The sequence below is a fragment of the Macaca mulatta genome, chromosome 11 (genome assembly GCF_049350105.2).
Source record: "Macaca mulatta isolate MMU2019108-1 chromosome 11, T2T-MMU8v2.0, whole genome shotgun sequence".
NCBI lineage: Eukaryota > Metazoa > Chordata > Mammalia > Primates > Cercopithecidae > Macaca > Macaca mulatta.
This window is the reverse complement of record NC_133416.1, coordinates 124,419,216-124,438,765: the sequence shown is the minus strand read 5'-3', so window position 1 is coordinate 124,438,765 and position 19,550 is coordinate 124,419,216. Positions and strand designations below refer to the sequence as shown.

Here is a 19,550-nt window from a genome sequence, read left to right as displayed (position 1 = left end):
TGTGACCACGTGTTTACGTGGTTGAAGTGTTGAACCTAAAACAGTTCAAATACATACTGCCTTCTGCTTCCTAGATTGGCAACACTTGATTAATATTGCTAGGCCATTACCAATGTCTTCATCTTGTGGGTAGTTTGGGGCACCTGTCACAACCTTATTTGTGCTTGGGTCCAGAGTAGATCTCTGTGTTTCAGGTGAATCATCCATGATAATGGAAATAGAACTCCAGAGCCAGGTGCTGGATGCCATGAACTATGTCCTTTACGACCAACTGAAGTTCAAGGGGAATCGAATGGATTACTATAATGCCCTAAACTTATATATGCATCAGGTAAATATAGGTACATAGTATATTACCATAGTAATATAGGTATAGTAATTTTATTTTCTTTTTTTAGAGACAGGGTCTTGCTCTGTTGCTCAGGCTGGAATGCAGTGGCGCAATCATAGCTTACTGCAGCCTCAAGCTCCTGGGTTCAAGCGATCCTGCCGCATCACCCTCCTGAGAAGCTCGGACTATGTGCCACCATACCGGCTAATTTTTTATTTTTTGTACAGATGAGGTCTTGCTGTGTTGCCCAGCCTGGTCTCAAACTCCTGGCCTCAAGTGATCCTCCCGCCTTGGCCTCCCAAAGCGCTGGGATTATAGGTGTGAGCCACTGTGCCCATCCTATATGTATTTTTTTAAGCTTCTGTCTGATAGACCGTACATTCTTGAAGGCCAGTACCATGCCTTCCATCTCTGAGTGCTCAATGAAACTTATTTTTCCTTCTGCTTTAAGGATATTGTTGTGGAGTTTGTCTGTTTTCTCGTAGAGTATCCTCCATATGCAAACGCTTGAGATAGATTTTTGACTAAAAGTAGATATTCTCTGACTCTTCTTTGGTCGGTTTGTATCTCATGACACTAAACTGTGGAACTAATCAGGGTCCTCTTTTTGCACTGGCCTCTAGCCATTTTGGGGAACCTGTGGCCCAGCTGTGTCAAGTTTGCATCTGTTATATTTATTTTTTATTTGCTTTCTGCCTAGTTCTATTTTCATATTTATTTTGTTGCCCTATCTGCTACTTTTATTTTGCTATATTGTACACGCTTTTCCTTGAAACAGTTTTAAATTCTTTCTGGAAAAAGGAGGGCCTAAATCAGGGCTTGACCATCTTTTCCTATAAAAGGCTAGGCAGTAACTTATTTCAGCTTTGGCCAGGTGTGGTGGCTCACGCTGCAATCCCAGCAGTTTGGGAGGCCAAGGTGGGTGGATCACCTGAGGTCAGGAGTTCGAGACCAGCCTGGCCAACATGGTGAAACCCCGTTTCTACTAAAAATAGAAAAAAAATTAGCCAGGCGTGGTGGTTGCCTGTAATCCCAGCTACTTGGGAGGCAGAGGCAAGAGAATCGCCTGAACATGGCAGGTTGCAGTGAGCCAAGACTGTGCCATTGCACTCCAGTCTGGGCAACAGAGTGGGACTCCATCTCAAAAAAACAACAACAAAAAAAAATTATTTCAGCTTTGAGGGCCATGTGGTCTCTGTTGTTAACCACCAAGTTCTGCCACTGTGGTGTAAAAGGAGGCACAGATAATGTAAAAACAGCTGAATGTGGCTGTGTCCAACAAAACTGTATATATGGTCATTGAAATTTGAATTTCATGTTACTTTCATATGTCCTTGAATAGTATTAACTATTTTTTCAAACATTGAAAAACAAAACTTTTTCTTACACAAGCTGTACAAAAATAGCCGGTGGACCGGAATTGCCATGGACTATAGTTTACCGACCCCTGACCTAAATAAGTGAAATACTCACTTAAGCCTCACAAATGAGCATCATGCCCAATGCAAAATAGGTGCCTAATGAGAATGTTTATTGAAAGAATGAGAATGTATAGTTCATCCCAGTGAAGTAAAAGCATTTTTTCTGCTTTAGGTTTTGATTCGCAGAACAGGAATCCCAATCAGCATGTCTCTGCTCTATTTGACGATTGCTCGGCAGTTGGGAGTCCCACTGGAGCCTGTCAACTTCCCAAGTCACTTCTTACTAAGGTGGTGCCAAGGCGCAGAAGGGTGAGCATCTGTGACTCATTATCTGTGGTCCTGAAGATTCGATCCCTCTGTGCTGAGAGGCAGTCTGATTTTCAACATCAAGTTGGGTGTTACCACCCAGGTTAAAAACGGGACTAGGGTGGTGATGGAACTGTTTTGTTTCCTGGCTGTATCAGTGTCAGTATTCTGGTTGTGTTATTATACTATAACAGTTAGGATGGTACCATCAGGGGAGACTGGGAAAAGGGTTCTCTGGATCTTTCTGTATTTATTAAAACTGCATGTGTGAATCTACAGTTAACTCGAAAAGTTTAATTTTAAAAAATAAGACTCTGGGCCGGGCGCGGTGGCTCACGCCTGTAATCCCAGCACTTTGGGAGGCCGAGGCGGGCGGATCACAAGGTCAGGAGATCGAGACCACGGTGAAACCCCGTCTCTACTAAAAATACAAAAAATTAGCCGGGCGCGGTTGTGGGCGCCTGTAGTCCCAGCTACTCGAGAGGCTGAGGCAGGAGAATGGTGTGAACCCGGGAGGCGGAGCTTGCAGTGAGCCGAGATCGCGCCACTGCACTCCAGCCTGGGCGACAGAGCCAGACTCCGTCTCAAAAAAAAAAAAAAAAAAAAAAATAAGACTCTGACTTCAGGGTCTTATGTGGTTCTCAGAGTCCCTTTGTTTCAAAGCAGATCAGATCAAAGAGTTCTTAAAGAAATTATTTCTTTTTATTCTTCTGTAAAATCTCCCTCTTTGTCCCACATGAGTGGGAGAGGAAGAGAGGAAGGGAGGGAAAGAAAGCTGGGGAGATGGAACAGGGTGGCCATGTTCCCCTTCAGGCAAGGTTGGTGACTGATGAGAATTTTAGAGACCTGGTTACTGAGTACTGTTTTGTTCTTTTTTAAACCTAGTGCTCTGTAGGGCAAAAAGCTCCTTTTCAGTTATAGTCTAGCTTTTCTGAAAGAAATAGTTCAACAGATGGAAATATATTCTCATTAAATCTACAATTTAGGGGAAAAGAAAAAAGTTATTTACCTATGTCCTGATCTTTGAAACTCTGTCTTAATGATTAACTCTGAAACCCTTTAGTGATGAATTGTGTGATAGAAAGTACTAGAGCTTTGAAGTCAAACTGGGTTCAAACTTTACCTTCCTCTGAGGAGGCCTCAGTTTCTTCCTTGGTAAAATGGATTAATGTTTTTTATAAAGCAGCTTGGAAGATTAAATGAGATTATCCAGTATATTATATACCCAGGAGAGTTTCTGATGTGGCATAGCAAAAAAGTACAATTGATCTCTGTTCCTACCTCTTAGTTTAAGAAATAAAACATTACATATTTAGTTGAAGCCTCCCAGGTACTCTTCCTCATCCCTTTCTCCTCTCCAGAGCTAACCACCAGTTTGAAAGTGTTTGTTATTTCTTTTTTCTTTTTTTTTTGAGACAGGGTCTGGCTGTGCCACCCAGGCTAGGGTGCATTGGCACAATCTTGGCTTACTGCACCCTCCATCTCCTGGACTCAAGCCATCCTCCCACCTCAACCTCCCTAGTAGCTGGGACCACAGGCATGCACCACCACAACCTGGCTAATTTTTTTGTAGAGACAGGGTCTCACCATGTTGCCCAGGCTAGTCTTGAACTCCTGAGCTCAAGTGATCGGCCTGCCTCAGCCTCCCAAAGTGTTGCGATTATAGGCATGAGCCACCACGCCTGGCCATGTTTATTTCCATGAAAATGTTTATGGTTCATTACTTCTGTATGTTGCATTAAATAACTGCAGGCTTCCCTTGTGTTCCAGATAATGTGTTTCTGAGGATGTACTGAATGGTTTAATTTTTGGATAGTGGGGACCCAATTTCCATTATTTTAAGTGGAAAAAATGATTTTTCGTCCCATTCCCTTTCTCCAAATAACCCAACCAATCTTCCCAGGTATCTCCGAAATATTCTTAAATGCCTGTGTAATAATGCACCAAAGATTTCTGTACAATATAAAACATTTAAAACACCAATTGCCATGTCATTTGCCATGATAACTTACTACAGGGTAGGATTGTATGCAGTTAACATCATTTTTCCTTCTTGGGCTACAGTGGACATATACTGTAATGCAAATGAACAAGGAAATAATTTAATACCCCCCCGACATGTGACAGAAACTAGCACTGAGCCCCATAAGGGACTCAGCCCTCAGGGACACAGCAGGAGCTTCTGGGCTATACGGCCCTTTCTCTCTTTTTCTCTGCTCTTTGCCTTTGGCCACTTGGCTCTGTCCCTGTACCAGGACCGTATTTTCTTAAGCACTGCAACTTTATAATTATCCCTGATATCTGAAAGGATGAGACTCCAGCTAGTTCTTCAAAATTGCCTTGGCTGTTTCTAGCTTTTGCTCTCCATATTGATTTAGAATCAATTTTGTCAGGTTCTTTGGAACCCCTTTGTGTCTGTTGATTGGAGCCAGGGATTACTTTGAATTGGAGTTCTAGATTAACAGGAGGACATTGCCAGTGTCTCGCTATCAGTCTTATTATGAACATGGACCACTCTGTTTGTTTAGGTTGTCATTACTGGCCTTAAAAAGATTTTATCTTTTTCTTCATCAAGCTAGCATCTTGTTAGATTTATTGTTAGGTACCTTCCTTTTTTTTTTTTTTTGCAGTTGTAAATGGTAATTTTTAAGATTACATTTTTTAAGTATTAATGGTATGCAGAGATATGCTTGCTATCTAGATACAGTTTTGATTTTCAGTGCCTTGGCTGAATAAATCATTGGTGCTAATAATTTGTCCATTCCTGGCTGTTCTCTGTGGATAATCATAGTATCTGTGAATAATGACAGTTTGGTTTCTTCTTTTTATAACTCCTATATATCTGTTTCTTTTTCTTGCATTACTCTGCTAGCTAGATCTTTTTGTACAAAGTTGAATAAAAACAAAGATAGCAGGGACTCTTGCCTTGGGTATGACTTTAAATGGAATGCTTTTAAAATTTCAAAGCCAGGCAAGGTGACGCACGCCTGTAGTCCCAGCTGCTTGGAAGGGTGAGGTGGGAGGATTGATTGAGCCCAGTAGTTCAAGGCCAGCTTGGGCAACATAGCAAGACCCTGTATCAGAAAAAGAAAACAAAAATTCACCATCAGGCATGCTGTTGGGAGCAGTTAGGGATTATGAAAGCTACCATCTACATTCCTACTTTGCTAAGTTTTCTTACTATCTAGGCATTAGATTTTTTTTGTATTTTCAGAATTCTTTTTCTGTGTCTACACGTATAAGGTTTTTCTCTTTTAGTTTATATGTTTAGAAATAGATTTTTTTGTTGTTGTAATAGAAGTTCTCTTTTTTAACTTTTGAGGTCTGGTGTACATGTGCAAGTTTGTTACATAGGTAAACTTGTGTTATGGGGGTTTGTTGTGCAGATTATTTCATGCAGGTATTAAGCCTAGTTCCCATTAGTTATTTTCCCTGATCCTCTCCCACCGCCCACCCTCCGATAGGCCCCAGTGTGTGTTGTTCCACTCTGGGTCCGTGTGTTCTCATCACTTAGTTCCCACTTACAAGTGAGAGCATGCAATATTTGGTTTTCTGTTCCTGTGTTAGTTTGCTAAGGATGATGGCTTCTAGCTCCATCCACGTCCCTGCAAAGGACATGATCTTGTTCTTTTTTGTGGCTGCATAGTATTCCATAGTATATATGTATCATATTTTCTTTATCTACTCTATCACTGATGGGCATTTAGGTTGATTCCATGTCTTTGCTATTGTGAATAGTGCTTCAATGAGCATATGTGTGCACGTGACTTTATAATAGAATGACTTATACTCCTTTGGGTATATACGCAGTAATGGGATTGCTGGGTCAAATGGTTTAGCTGTCTTCAGACCTTTGAGGAATCATCACACTCTTCCACATGGTTGAACTGATTTACACTCCCACTAACAGTGTATAAGCATTCCTTTTTCTCCACAACCTTCCCAGCATCTGTTACAAAATAGATTTTTGCATATTTAACTCTCCTTCCATTGTTGCAGCACATCTAACTTAATCACTTATTTGTAAAATACATTGCTGCATTTGATTTACTCATGTTTTATCCAGGATTTTTGCATTTATGATAGCTCATAAATGATCTTGGCCTAGAAATTTTTGTACATTTGTCCTTAGGAAGTTTTAGCCTCATAAAAACAGTTGAAGAGTTCCTTGTTTCTAGAACATTTATATAATTCTTTTTTTTTTGTACTTTCCTCATAGGTTTATTTATTTTATTTTTGTTTTTTATTTTTTTGAGATGGAGTCTCACTCTGTCGCCCAGGCTGGAGTGTAGTGGTGCAATCTCAGCTCACTATAACCTCTGCCTCCTGGGTTCAAGTGATTCTCCTGCCTCAGCCTCCCAAGTAGCTGAGATTTCAGGCACACACCACCATGCCTGGCTAATTTTTGTATTTTTAGTAGAGACGGGGTTTTACCATGTTGGCCAGGATGGTCTCGATCTATTGACCTCGTGATCTGCCTGCCTCAGCCTCCCAAAGTGCTGGGATTACAGGCGTGAGCCACTGCACCCAGCCATATAATTCTTATATCTTTGCTAAGGGTAGGTTATAAATATAACTCAAGGAGGAAATTCGATTGGACTTTTTTAGCAGCCAAAGAGAGGAATATGCTGATTTGTAGTGGGCTTGAAATATAAGATGAAACAATAGCTCATAAGAAACACAAGTATCTCTGAAACAGAGCCACCTGAATCCCGTCCATGAGTCCTCGCAGAGAGTGGGCCTGGCAGTTCGGTGAGAGCTTGCATCATGTGACCACTGCTCAGCATTGTGCTCAGCAAGGGCCAACCCCAGCATGCTAGTGCAGGTCACAGAAGGCAGGCCTACAAGAGGAGCTGTGTGATCGAGGCGAGGGGCACAGCTCTCTGTGCTCTAGCGCAGGGTTCCCAGCCCAAGGCTGTGATGGGCTCAGCAGGTCTCTGACCACCTCAGTGTATCAGCAGAACTGATGGCCGAATCCTTCTGGTGTGAGGTGCTGTAACTTTCTTTTTTTTGAGACAGAGTCTCGCTCTGTTGCTCAGGCTGGAGTGCAGTGGCGTGATCTCAGCTCACTGCAGGCTCCAGCTCCCAGGTTCACGCCATTCTCCTGCCCCTCAGCCTCCCAAGTAGCTGGGACTACAGGCGCATGCCACCACAGCTGGCTAATTTTTTGTATTTTTAGTAGAAACGGGGTTTCACTGTGTTAGCCAGGATGTTAGTCACGATCTCCTGACTGTTTGATCCGCCCGCCTTGGCCTCCCAAAGTCCTGGGATTACAGGCGTGAGCCACCACGCCCAGCTGAGGTGCTGTAACTTTCATCAGATCATCCAGGGCCCAGGATCCACAGATTGTTACCTGCTGCTAATCTATGGAATTAACAGACTGCCTCAGGCATTCCATGAATCATTATCTTAGCCGAACTTGTAGATACTCCTGGCAGTGAGTTGCTATTAGATGACATACATCGGTGCTGTTTCTTAAATGTCAGTGTGCTGTGGTCTTGACAGAGCAGAGCTTGTACAAAGGGGTCAGATTTTAAACTTGGACAAGACATTCATATTTTAAGTAGAAATGTTATGGTCTCAACCTTCAGCCCATGATTTGAGCTACTTATTGTGGAGACTTAAAATAATGAGTTGTTCAGCTCTCATCTGATATTTGGCTCTTTGGATAGGGCGACCCTGGACATCTTTGACTACATCTACATAGATGCTTTTGGGAAAGGCAAGCAGCTGACAGTGAAAGAATGCGAGTACTTGATCGGCCAGCACGTGACTGCGGCACTGTATGGTGTGGTCAATGTCAAGAAGGTGTTACAGAGAATGGTGGGAAACCTGTTAAGCCTGGGGAAGCGGTAAGGTTTTCTTGGTTTTCTAGTATTTCTGCAGAGCACATGTCTTTAGAAGCTTGAATTGTGTTTGAGATGTGCCAACTGACTTTTCTTTGAGATCTTTGCAGTAGGCACTGACAAGTTCTCTTTGTGAGTACTGAAAGCATTCTTCAGTAACAAGAATATCTTAGACTGGGAAATACTATTTTTCAAGGGCAAGATCTTCTCGTATCCAAATGCTTTGCCATCTTTTAATTTATACCTTCCTATCATTAGATAAGAAAACAAAAATATGAAACTGTCTTGTTTCTAAGTCCAAGGAAATTTGTCCTATAGGGAAAGTAGAAAGTTGTAGGCTGTATATTATAGTAATAGTTTTCTGTCTAATGACATAATTCTTTTTTTAATAGACTATTTTTTAGAGCAGTTTTAGGCCAACTGCAAAATTGAGCAGAAAGTACAGAGAGTTCCCATATCCTCCCTGCCCTACACATGCACAGCCTCCGTCACCGTCAGCATCCACACCAGAGCGGTGCATTTGTTGCAGCCAGTGAACCTGCACTGACACATCATTATCACCAAGAGTCCAGTTTCCATGAGGGTTCACTCTTGGTGTCATATATTCTGTGTGTTTGCACAAACACATAATGACATGTGTCCCCCTTTATAGTATCACACAGAGTAGTTTCACTGGCCAAAAATATCCTCTGTGCTCTGCCTACTCATCATTCTTTTTTTTTTTTTTTTTTTTTTTTTTGAGACAGAGTTTCGCTCTTGTTGCCTAGGCTGGAGTGCAATGGCGTGATCTCAGCTCACCGCAACCTCTGCCTCCTGGGTTCAAGCGATTCTCCTGCCTCAGCTTCCTGAGTAGCTGGGATTACAGGCATGTGCCACCACGCTCGGCTAATTTTTGTAGTTTTAGTGGAGACAGGGTTTCTCCAGTTTGGTCAGGCTGGTCTCGAACTCACAACCTCAGGTGATCCGCCTGCCTTGGCCTCCCAAAGTGCTGGGATTACAGGCGTGAGCCACTGTGCCTGGCCTTCAGAATTCATTTTTAATTAGGTACAGTGTTATTGCTCTGATTGCTTAGTAAAAATGCTTCTGATTTTCATTTAGTACCCATCACCAAAGTAGGGTACAAGATTTATATTTATTGTATTTTTTTTTTTCTTAAGAGTATTGTTGAACAGAGGAGAAATACCAGAATCAGAAAACGTTTGGGATTTGTGTCAATTCTATTTAAAACCTGGGCCTGGAGAAAGAGTCTTTTCTGAAAAAACAAGCAGGATAAGACAAAGATTGTTTTTCCTCTGCTAGGGAAGGCATCGACCAGTCGTACCAGCTCCTGAGAGACTCGCTGGATCTCTATCTGGCAATGTACCCGGACCAGGTGCAGCTTCTCCTCCTCCAAGCCAGGCTTTACTTCCACCTGGGCATCTGGCCAGAGAAGGTAATTATTTTACCTTGATGCTTTGCACTTGCCTTAGAAAGGGAAGTCCTAGATTGAAGGGTGCCCGTGACAAGCTTCTCTTTGTGTTAACATGGGGAATAAACACACATTTATTCAGTCTCTCAATCATAACCCATCAGTAGATTTTTTTTTTACCTCTCTTATTCTAAGGAAAATTGGTTCTATTGCCAGGAATTGCCTGTTCTCTTTGTGGTCAGCTTCTTAAACCCTAGAACCACAAAGCCTCTGTCCCCACTACTCACCCATGGGGGCCCTAAGATCGTTTTCCCCGAGTCACCGTCACTCAGCAACGGAAAGCAAAGCTGTAAATGGTCAACCTCCAGCTGTACTGTTAACTACATTGGCCATGAATAAGTACTCCTGTTTGACACAGGAAAATTGGATCTTAGATATGTTCAACTTGAGCCACTAGAGTAGAGAAGGACTATTTGGAAACCATTGAATTTTGACACTGTTTCACTTGAATTTTCTCCGTTTTTTACTGGCCCCCTTTGGGCAGCAGCATGCGCTTTCAGAAGGCTGTGGTGTTGACCTTGCGAGCTGTGTGGATGCAGCACGTAGAGAGGCCCGCTGTGTATAACAGTGCAGGAGCCAGCCGCACATTCCCACCATGCCCTGACTCTTCTCTAGAAATATGTGAACAGTCCTTTTTGTTTGTTTAGAGCAGAATTTAATTCTGAGGTCTCACAGGCCATTAGCATAAACTCATCTCCTTGTGTCATTAGAGAGGGATAAATTCTTTCTTGAAAAAGTGAATATTCTAAGTGACTCTACATTGCTTAAACTTAAAGTCTCACTGATTCACAACTTCGAAGATCTAAAATAGTTCTAAGAAACGATGCTTCAGTAGGAAAACCCCAAGGCTCCTGTTTTAAGAAAAGATGTCAGCCGGGCATGGTGGCTCATGCCTGTAATCCCAGCACTTTGGGAGGTTGAAGCAGGTGGATCACTTGAGGTCAGGAGTTAGAGACCAGCCTGGCCAACGTAGTGAAATCCCATCTCTACTAAAAGTACAAAAATTAGCTGGGTGTGGTGGTGGGCACCTGTAGTTCCAACTACTCAGGAGGCAAGAGAATTGCTTGAACCCAGGAGGTGGAGGTTGCAGTGATTCGATACCATGCCACTGCACTCCAGCCAGGGCAACAGAGCAAGACTCTGTCTCAAAAAAAAAAAAAAAAGAAAAGAAAAGATGTCATCTGTAGCCCACATGGCAAATGTCCTCCCAGAATATCTGTGTAATGTGGTAGAGGAATTATTGGAAAAGAAAACTCTCCACCAAAGTTACCAACTACTTGTCCAAGATGTAATCATTTATTTTCATTTTATTTATGTGTTTTATTTTTTATTTTTTTTTAAATAGAGACTGAGTTTCACCGTGTTGCCCAGGCTGGGCTAAAGCCAATCTTGGCCTCCCAAAGTGCTGAGATTACAGGTGTGTGCCACCACACCCTGCCTATTTATTTATTTATTTGGGGTTTGTTTGTTTGTTTGAGATGGAGTCTTGCTCTGTCGCCCAGGCTGGAGTGGAGTGGCATGATCTCAGCTCACTGCAGCCTCTCCCTTCCAGGTTCAAGCAATTTCCCTGCTTCAGCCTACCAAGTAGCTGGGACTATAGGTACACCACCACGCCTGACTAATTTTTGTATTTTTTTTCTTAGTAGAGACAGGGTTTCACCATGTTGGCCAGGCTGTTCTCGAACTCCTGACCTCAAGCGATCTGTGTTCCTCGGCCTCCCAAAGTATTGGGATTGCGGGCGTGAGATACCACACCCAGCCCCTGCCTATTTATTTTTGATACCGGGATATATGTATACTTTTTGCTTTAGACTTGTTAAGGAGTTTTTACGAGATGCCAAGCAAAGCAAGTTTCTTTTTTTCTTTTACTTTTTTCTTTTTTTTTTTTTTGAGACAGAGTCTCACTCTCTTGCCCAGGCTGGAATGCAGTGGCGCAATCTTGGCTCACTGCAACCTCTGCGTCCCGGGTTCAAGTGATCTTCCTGCCTCAGCCTCCCAAGTGGCTGGGATTACTGGCATGTGCCACCACACCTGGCTAATTTTTGTATTTTTAGTAGAAACGGGGTTTCACCCTGTTGGCCAGTCTGGTCTTGAACTCCTGACCTCAAGTGATCCGCCTGCCTCGGCCTCCCAAAGTGGTGGGATTACCTGCGTGAGCCACCGTGCCCAGCCTGCAAGTTTATTTAAATGTAAATTTTGTAGTTAAATTTTGAGTCATTGGAGAAGTGATGCTATTAACATCCCGTTTTAGGGGGAAATCTGCAGAAGCTGAGTTGTCCTCACCTTCCAGACTGGACTCATTTCAGTACTTGGGCTTTACAGACTTATTGGGGACTAACCTTGGTGTCCTCCCTAGTTCCAAAATTGCCACACGCAGAGCATTTTCCCTCATGACATTTGCTGCTGGGGTGCATCTCCTGGGTGACCCCTCATTCAGAGATTAGGGGAGAAAAGTGACTCATTCCCAGTGCACTCGTGACTGCCTACCCTTAATAAATGCATAATCCAGCTAGAGCCCCTGAGACAGCCAAGGAAAACTGTGGGACTCGCAGTGCAGAAGAATCCAGGGGGTGCTGAAGAAATCAGACAAGGTTCCTCTCCAGAGGAGGGGTTTGAGGTGTGACCTTGAAAAATGAAAAACAACTTCAGAGGGTAGAAAAGTAGGTGACTGCGGTCAGTGGGAACAACCTGCACGTGGCCAGGGGTGGGAGGGTGGGGTGCCTGCACATGTCAGCCTAGCACGGATTTATATGCTGATGAGTGTGCAGTTTGAGGTGTATTTTTACGTGTGTGTGTATAATTGTTATGGCGTGTGAGACCAGTTTGTGAAAGGCTTTGACTTTATCAGGTGAAAGGGAGACATTCCTGAGCTGGGAAGGCCTGAAGATTGCCTTGTTGTTAATTGAATTAAATCAGGAAGAGCTAAGAAACACAAGCCCTCTTGGTCACTGTCGCAGTAATCCAAGGTGATGATGGCTGTGATGGACATAGAGAGGGGCAGGATGGTGAGATTTTAAGTCAGGAGGACTGACTGAATGCCTCCTTCCATCTTCTCAGCAGCCCTATAGGGTAGATATTATTTTTATTTTTGCCATGTTGCAAGTAATGAAACAGAGGCAGTGAGAAGTTAAATAACTTAGCCAGGTCTTCTGCCCATGCCATGACAGCACCAGGAGTTCAGTGCGGGCAAGGTGATGCCCGAGCCCACCCCACGCGGCATCCCGTGGTACAGTGGACCGAGGCCAGAGCACTTCTGAAGAAGCCAGCACACAGGCACCTTCTCCTTCCTGCTGCCAGACCTGCGTCCGCATCATGATCCATAGTTCTCCTTTCCCTCCTTCTCTGCCTTTCAGTGGAAAAGGTATCCTTCCAATTTTCCAAGGCAAACACCTGTCTCTTCTATTAGAAGAAAAACAAAAAGTACTCCCTTTCCGCCCTGCAGGCATTTCCCTGGGTCGCCACCTTTCCTCCTCCCCCACAGCTGAAGCTCCTGGTCTGCCTCCCACTCACTCCCCAGAACATCAGGACCCGTTCCCATGCCTCCTCCACAGGCACTGTTCTTGCCCAGGAAGCCAGTGACCCTCTTTGGCTGAAACCATTCTCCTCATTGATAAATGCAGTAGATACTTTTTCTTTCTGTGTCTTGCCCTGTCACTGCGGGCTACTCCCTTCTGGGAACACTCGGTTCCTTTCGCTCTGTGGTCTCTGGTTCTCAGGCTCTTGCCAGTTCCTCCCTTCAAGGCTAAAGGATGGTTTCCAGATGTCTTCTACCCTGCACCTGTGCCCTAGGACAGTTCCCCTCTTCTTGTGTCAGTTTCTGCCTGTCTCCTGAGGCTGCTGGAGCACTGGACCCTGGGCTCCAGACCAGCATATCCACAGGCCTGCTCCACCCCTGCACGTGACTCTGTCTCCCAGACGGGTGAAAGTCGGTCCGCTGAGGCCAGTACTTCTGCAACTTGAAGCAGCGCCCTGGCCTCCTGCTTGTCCTCCCTCTCTCCACTCTGAGCCCCTGTGAACCCACTCTGTATACAGGCCCGAGGAATCTTAACAAAATATCAGTTAGGGCTGGGCGCGGTGGCTCACGCCTGTAATCCCAGCACTTCGGGAGGCTGAGGCGGGCGGATCACAAGGTCAGGAGATTGAGATCATCCTGGCTAACATGGTGAAACCCCGTCTCTACTAAAAATACAAAAAATTAGCCTGGTGCAGTGCCGGGCGCCTGTAGTCCCAGCTACTCTGGAGGCTGAGGCAGGAGAATGGCGTGAACCCAGGAGGCGGAGCTTGCAGTGAGCAGAGATCGGGTCACTGCACTCCAGCCTGGGCGACAGAGCGATACTCCGTCTCAAAAAAACAAACAAACAAACAAAACCCAAAAAAACAAAATACCAATTAGGTCCCTTCACTGCTTAAACCCCTCAGGGTGGCTCCCCCATTGCCTTGAAGACCAGACTCGCTCTCTTCCGTGTGGCTTTTCGGTTCTCGGCGGTCTGGCCCTGCTTGCCTGATGCTCCCTGCCTCCTGTGGAGCTCCTTGGTCCTCTGCAGCACCCACTTTGTGTTCCTGCGCTGTCTTGCTTCAGTCTTTTGCATGTGCTGCATCTCTGCCCAGGGCCTCTGCTCATCCTCAACTCCATTGGCTGGCTCACTTCTGCCCAGCTGTCAGTTTAGACTTCTGCCTCCTCCAAAACCCCTTCCTTGGTTCCTGTGCGTGGCCAGGTCACGTTTTTCCGTCATTCCTGTGCTTGCCCTTCCTAGAGCTTCATCCAGTCTCTGGTAACTGCTGCTCCGTCATCCGTCTCCATTAGAGCATGTTCTTTAAGGACAAGGACCAGGTCTCCTTCCTAACTGTCGCCTTCCCCATGCTCTCAACACAATTCATGGCCCATGATAGGAACTCAAAAATGTTTTTAAATGAATAATTAAGAAATGACTGCCAGGTGTGGTGGCTCATGACTGTCATCCCAGCACTTGGGGTGGCAGAGGCAGGTGGATCACTTGAGGCCAAGAGTTTGAGACCAACCTGAGCAACATGACAAAACCCAGTCTCTACCAAAATAAAATATAAAAAGTAGCTGTGTGTGGTGGCACATGCCTGTAGTCCCAGCTACTCGGGAGGCTGAGGTGGGAGGATCGCCTGAGCCTGGGAGGTCAAGGCCAAGGCTGTACTCCAGCCTGGGTGACAGAGTGAGACCCTGTCTCAAAAAAAAAAGTGGCAGAACTTCCATTAGATATGAATAAAGAAGATTAAAAGGGGATGTCCAGATTTTTCAACATGGGGGCAATTTATGCCACTCTGAAAGTAGGTATTTGGAGAACAGGCCTGTTTTGGTAGTAGGAGAGTATTTTCTGTGGGGTATGTTGCATTCGTCCTGACCTGAAGCCATCAAGTGCAGATGCCCAGTAGCCTTTAGCAGGAGCTCCCAGCATTAGCATCTGGTAACTGAAGCCCCAGAAGTAGCGGATCCCACAGACAATGGATATCAAGAAAGCAGAGCCAAGAACTTCAGAGAGAACCTTAGAGGGAACCTGGAATTCAGGGACAGAGCAGGGGCCAGCAAACTATGGCTTGGGGGCCAGATTAACAAAACTTTTTGTGAATAAGTTTGTTTGTTTACTTATTATCTGTAGCTTTTTTCAAGCTACAGTGGCAGAGTCGAGTAGTTAAATCAGGGATTGTGTGGCCCCCAAAGCCTACTGTCGCTTCTCCAGCCCTTTACAGAAAAAGTTTGCCAACCCCTAGGCTAGAGGGAGAAGAGCAATATAGGGAAATGCATCATGGGTAATAGACCCCAATCCAGGATCTCCGCCCCAGAAGTGGTGATCTTGTGGCATTCTAGGCCTAGAGTATTTGGTGGGGACGGCATGGTACCTGGGTCAACACTGTCTGCAAATACACCAGGCCCCGAGGTGCAGTTCTTCGTTTCTGCCCTCTCCCTTCGCCCTCAGCCACACACCCAGTGAAAGGGGGGGTAATTATCCTTGACCTTATCTAGACTTCCTCTGTTCTCTGATGATACCAAGTTCTGACCATTTTACTTATCTGGTGGGGAGGTGGCTGCTAGGAGAGAAGGGGAGCTGTGTGTGTGGAACACAGCGGAGGGGCAGAGAAAGCGGCTTGCTGCAACTCTGGCAGGCCACGAGTACAGCCGTTATGCAGGCACTGTCAGTAGGTGCTTCCTGTTGAAGTAGAGGGTAAATGCTGCGAGTGTCCCAGAATTAAAAGTGCCCGACTGGAAGTGGAGGCACAGGGGGATTGGCTGGCTGTTGATTCTTGTCAAAACTGGGTTTAGGGTACTTGGGATTATATTGTTTTGTCCATTTTATGTGTTTGGAACTTTTTGTAGTAGTTAATTAAAAATGCTCCTACTCTTGCTAGGGTATGACACTGGTTGAGACCAAGAGTTGATCTTCACACCCAGGGCCACAGCTTCACTCCACCTCTCCACCACCCTGTGACCCCGGGCCAGTCACTTCACTAAGTCTGAGTCCTCTTCTGGAAGTGGCAGTGATTAAAAGCTTTTTTTTTTTTCCCACCTAATCCTGCCAATTTAAGGTCAAGAAATTACTGACCGTCAAATGGGAAGGATTAAGTGAAACAAAAAACGTGATGGCCTTAGCACAGTGACCAGCAGAGAATAGTGTTCAGTAAATGTTGAGGTCCAGCACGTCTCAGTCTGAAAGGCAAGATAACATGGTGCATAAAACTAGAGTTTTCACAATACGTTGACAGGCTCATAGTGCATCAGCAAATAGGACAGTGATTATTCATGATTTGAGAAGCTGAGAAAGGAATTCAGAGGTAAAAACACCAGCTAGTCTGACAGGTCTGGGCCTAGAGTTCAGGTTGCTTTATGCACTAAGTAGGCTGTAATCCAGGACTCAGTAAATTGGAAGGAGAACCTTGTCAGAAACACTATGCTAAGGGCTGTAAACATAATGGGTATGAAATAATTATATGTCTGTGTCTTTTTAAGCGTGGAGTTTTTTCCACAGAGGTACTGTTTGCAGTACAGGCGGTAATAGTGGAGTCAGACAGGCCTGCTACTCTTTGCTGCTAGTTTAACCTCTCTGCATAGATGTAGTTTCTCCTGCTGCCTGCTGAATACGAAATACCATATGAGTTAAGACCACTGAAGTGACCAGCAGGATTTTAGAACTCTATTGATATATGTAGCTCCCTCCTTCTAGTATAGCTTCATAAACTCAACGAATGCATCCCTTTGGCGCCCGCTTCGTGACTTTTCCATCTTTTCCAGCACTGAAGCAGTTGTGTCAAACATTCTCTTGGTCTCGATTAAAGCAATTTGGCATTTTTTTCCCTCTGAATTCATGAGTGGCAAGTGAAAATTGTTCCTGTGTATTGGAAAAACATGATTCTCCCATTTCCCATGCCAACCAAGCATGCTAGGTGCTGTTAGAGCCCGCCTCATCCAGAGTGCCCTAGGTGGTGGGCCCTTGCCTGCGTCCCCAGTGCTTACCCCAGCACACTGGTTTCCAAAGAACTCCTCAGGTGCACATGGGTTGAATTGGGGTGTCCTGGGCCAGCTGCCGGTGTTACAGTCGAGCCCAACCCTGGGCATATGCAGTGCCAACTTGGTGGCGGTCCATCAGAGAATGGCCCAGAGACCTGGACTGGGGCCATCAGGGCACAGCCACCCCTTGTGGTCCTTTGTTAGGTTACGTAGGTAGGTCTAAATCCCTCGCCGCAAAAAAGAAAAGGCCTAGCTGAAAATATTATCTTTTAGTCTTTCTGTCTTGTCTTGAAGGTGCTTGACATCCTCCAGCACATCCAAACCCTAGACCCGGGGCAGCACGGGGCGGTGGGCTACCTGGTGCAGCACACTCTAGAGCACATTGAGCGCAAAAAGGAGGAGGTGGGCGTGGAGGTGAAGCTGCGCTCCGATGAGAAGCACAGGGATGTCTGCTACTCCATCGGGCTCATTATGAAGCATAAGAGGTGAGTGCCCACGATTGTCTGTCCTGTGGTGTCCCTTCCACAGGGGCTGCGGAGACACACACGCACCTGGTGAGCCCCCAGGGCACAGTGGCGGAGGAGCTGGCTGGATCACTTATCCCCCAAGTGTGCACCTTGGGGAAGACAGAACGCTGAACCTCTTTTTTTTCTTTTTGAACCATGTCTTTGACCTTTGTGTTTTTTTAAGCAGCAACTTACTTTCCTGAGAGAGCTTCTAGTGTTTTTAGTGGCCTTTAGATGTTTGACCCTTCTCTGTTTGGGAACATGGAAGTAACTTTGTAAGCCACAAGTTTTTTTCTCTCATTTCCTCATTGTTCTTATGTCTTGTCACTTAATCTCAGGCTCTTCAAATCTGATAGGCACGTGGTCTATTTACCAGGCAAAATTAAACTGTATCCAAAATGATTGGAGCAGTTTACATCCCACCAGCAGGCTAGGAGCCTAGAGTTCTTATTCTCGCCTGGTGCTATTGCCAGACCTTTAAAAGTGTACTCACGTGAGAAATGGCAAATAGTGTTTCACTGTGGTTTTAATTTCTGTTTCCTGGGTTACTAAGCACGGTGAGGTTCTTTTCATATATTTACTGGCTACCCAAGTTCCAAGTTTCCTCTTATTAAGCGCCTCTTCAAACTTTTCGTGGTTTTTTTTTTTTGGTTTTTTTTTTCTCCTTTGGAGGCGGAGTCTGGGTCTGTTGCCCAGGCTGGAGTGCAGTGGTGCGATCTCACCTCACCTGCAGCCTCTGCCTCCTGGGTTCAAGCGATTCTCCTGCCTCAGCCTCCCAAGTAGCTGGGACTACAGGCACGCACCACCACACCTGGCTAATTTTTTGTGTTTTAGTAAAGACAGGGTTTCACCATGTTGACCAGGCTCGTCACTAACTCCTGACTAAAGTGATCTGCTGTTTTGGCCTCCCAAAGTGCTAGCATTACAGGCATGAGCCATGGTACCCGGCCCATTTCGTGTATTTTTTTCAATTGAGTTATTAGTCCTCCCTATTGATACGTTAGTTGTCCTGTATATCAGTCTCTACATGAGGATAAGTTGCAAATGTCTTTTCCCTGTTTTTGGCAGGTGGTTTTCATTCTTTATTGCATTTTTTTTTTTGACTTTTAAATGGAAATTTGCAAAGATTTATAAGAGAGAAAGGACTGTAAGGAACCAGGTGGTGTTCCTGTCATCCAGCCTCCACAGCTTCCATACGGGGTGGATCTTACTCTCCCCTGCACCCTCCAGACCTACCTTTCTGGGTTAATTGACGTAAGTGCCAGATGCCATTTCACCTATAGCGATTTCAGTATGTACCTCTAAAAGGCAGGGGCACTCTCTCCTTCTCTCTCGGTCTTTTAATATTTAACATCTTGTTATCACATCTAAAAAACCCCAGTTCCTTAACTTCATGCAGTATCTAGTGAGAGTTCCTATATCCCCAGTTGTCTCATATTTTTAAATGTTTGGATCAGGATTTGTTAGTCTCTTGGTTTTAGTGATGTCAAATTGGTTAGTCGTTTCCTTTACGGGCTGTATTTTTAGTGCCTTGTTTTAACAAACCTTCCCTATCCTGAGCACGAAGATACTTTCTATTTTAGAAGTTCTGCATTTAACACCTGAGTCTTCATTGTACTGAGAATCAAATTTGGTGTGCTGTTGTTAGGCCAGGTCCCCATACCTTTTTCTTTTGGGTGACCAGTTGTCGTCTAATCACTTTTTGTTGAAAAGTTTATTCTTTTCCAGATAAAGTGCTATGTTGATAATAAGAAGTGTTTATAAAAGGGGTCAGGGCTGTCCTGAGAAAAGATTCATGTGGAGTAAAGCAGGTAACTGAGGATGAGCTGAGAGAAGCCACGTGGTTGTCTGTAGGTTGTTGCGCCCGGTCCACAAGGACTGACTGTGCCTCCTGTGTTAACTAGGTATGGCTATAACTGTGTGATCTACGGCTGGGACCCCACCTGCATGATGGGACACGAGTGGATCCGGAACATGAACGTCCACAGCCTACCGCACGGCCACCACCAGCCTTTCTATAACGTGCTGGTGGAGGACGGCTCCTGTCGATACGCAGCCCAAGGTAAGTGGCGGTTCCGCTTGCTCCAGTGGCCCCCTGGGCGTGTGTTCAGCACACGTCCGAGCCCTCGGGTAGGTACTGTGGGCGTCGGCCATCGGTGCCTGGGCGGCTGACGCCCCATGGCCAGCCTCCTTCGGGCCCA

General features: G+C 45.2%; 1 protein-coding gene across 7 annotated transcripts in view; it reads left to right on the top strand.

Annotated features, from left to right (window-relative positions):
- Window positions 1–19,550, top strand: part of FBXO21 (F-box protein 21) — a 49,183-nt gene that overhangs the window by 17,042 nt on the left and 12,591 nt on the right. For 3 of the 7 annotated variants that reach the window (XR_013401512.1, XR_013401511.1, XM_015152904.3), the window contains exons 6-11: window positions 195–331; window positions 1,925–2,061; window positions 7,731–7,910; window positions 9,204–9,336; window positions 17,117–17,328; window positions 19,254–19,411. Coding sequence is in view for 4 of the 7 variants with exons in the window: in XM_015152904.3 (XP_015008390.2) it covers window positions 195–331; window positions 1,925–2,061; window positions 7,731–7,910; window positions 9,204–9,336; window positions 17,117–17,328; window positions 19,254–19,411 (957 nt within the window). In the remaining 3 variants the exon portion in view is untranslated. The remainder of the gene's footprint in view (window positions 1–194; window positions 332–1,924; window positions 2,062–7,730; window positions 7,911–9,203; window positions 9,337–17,116; window positions 17,329–19,253; window positions 19,412–19,550) is intronic. The other 4 variants (XR_013401513.1, XM_015152905.3, XM_077955342.1 and 1 more) reach the window with 3 other exon arrangements.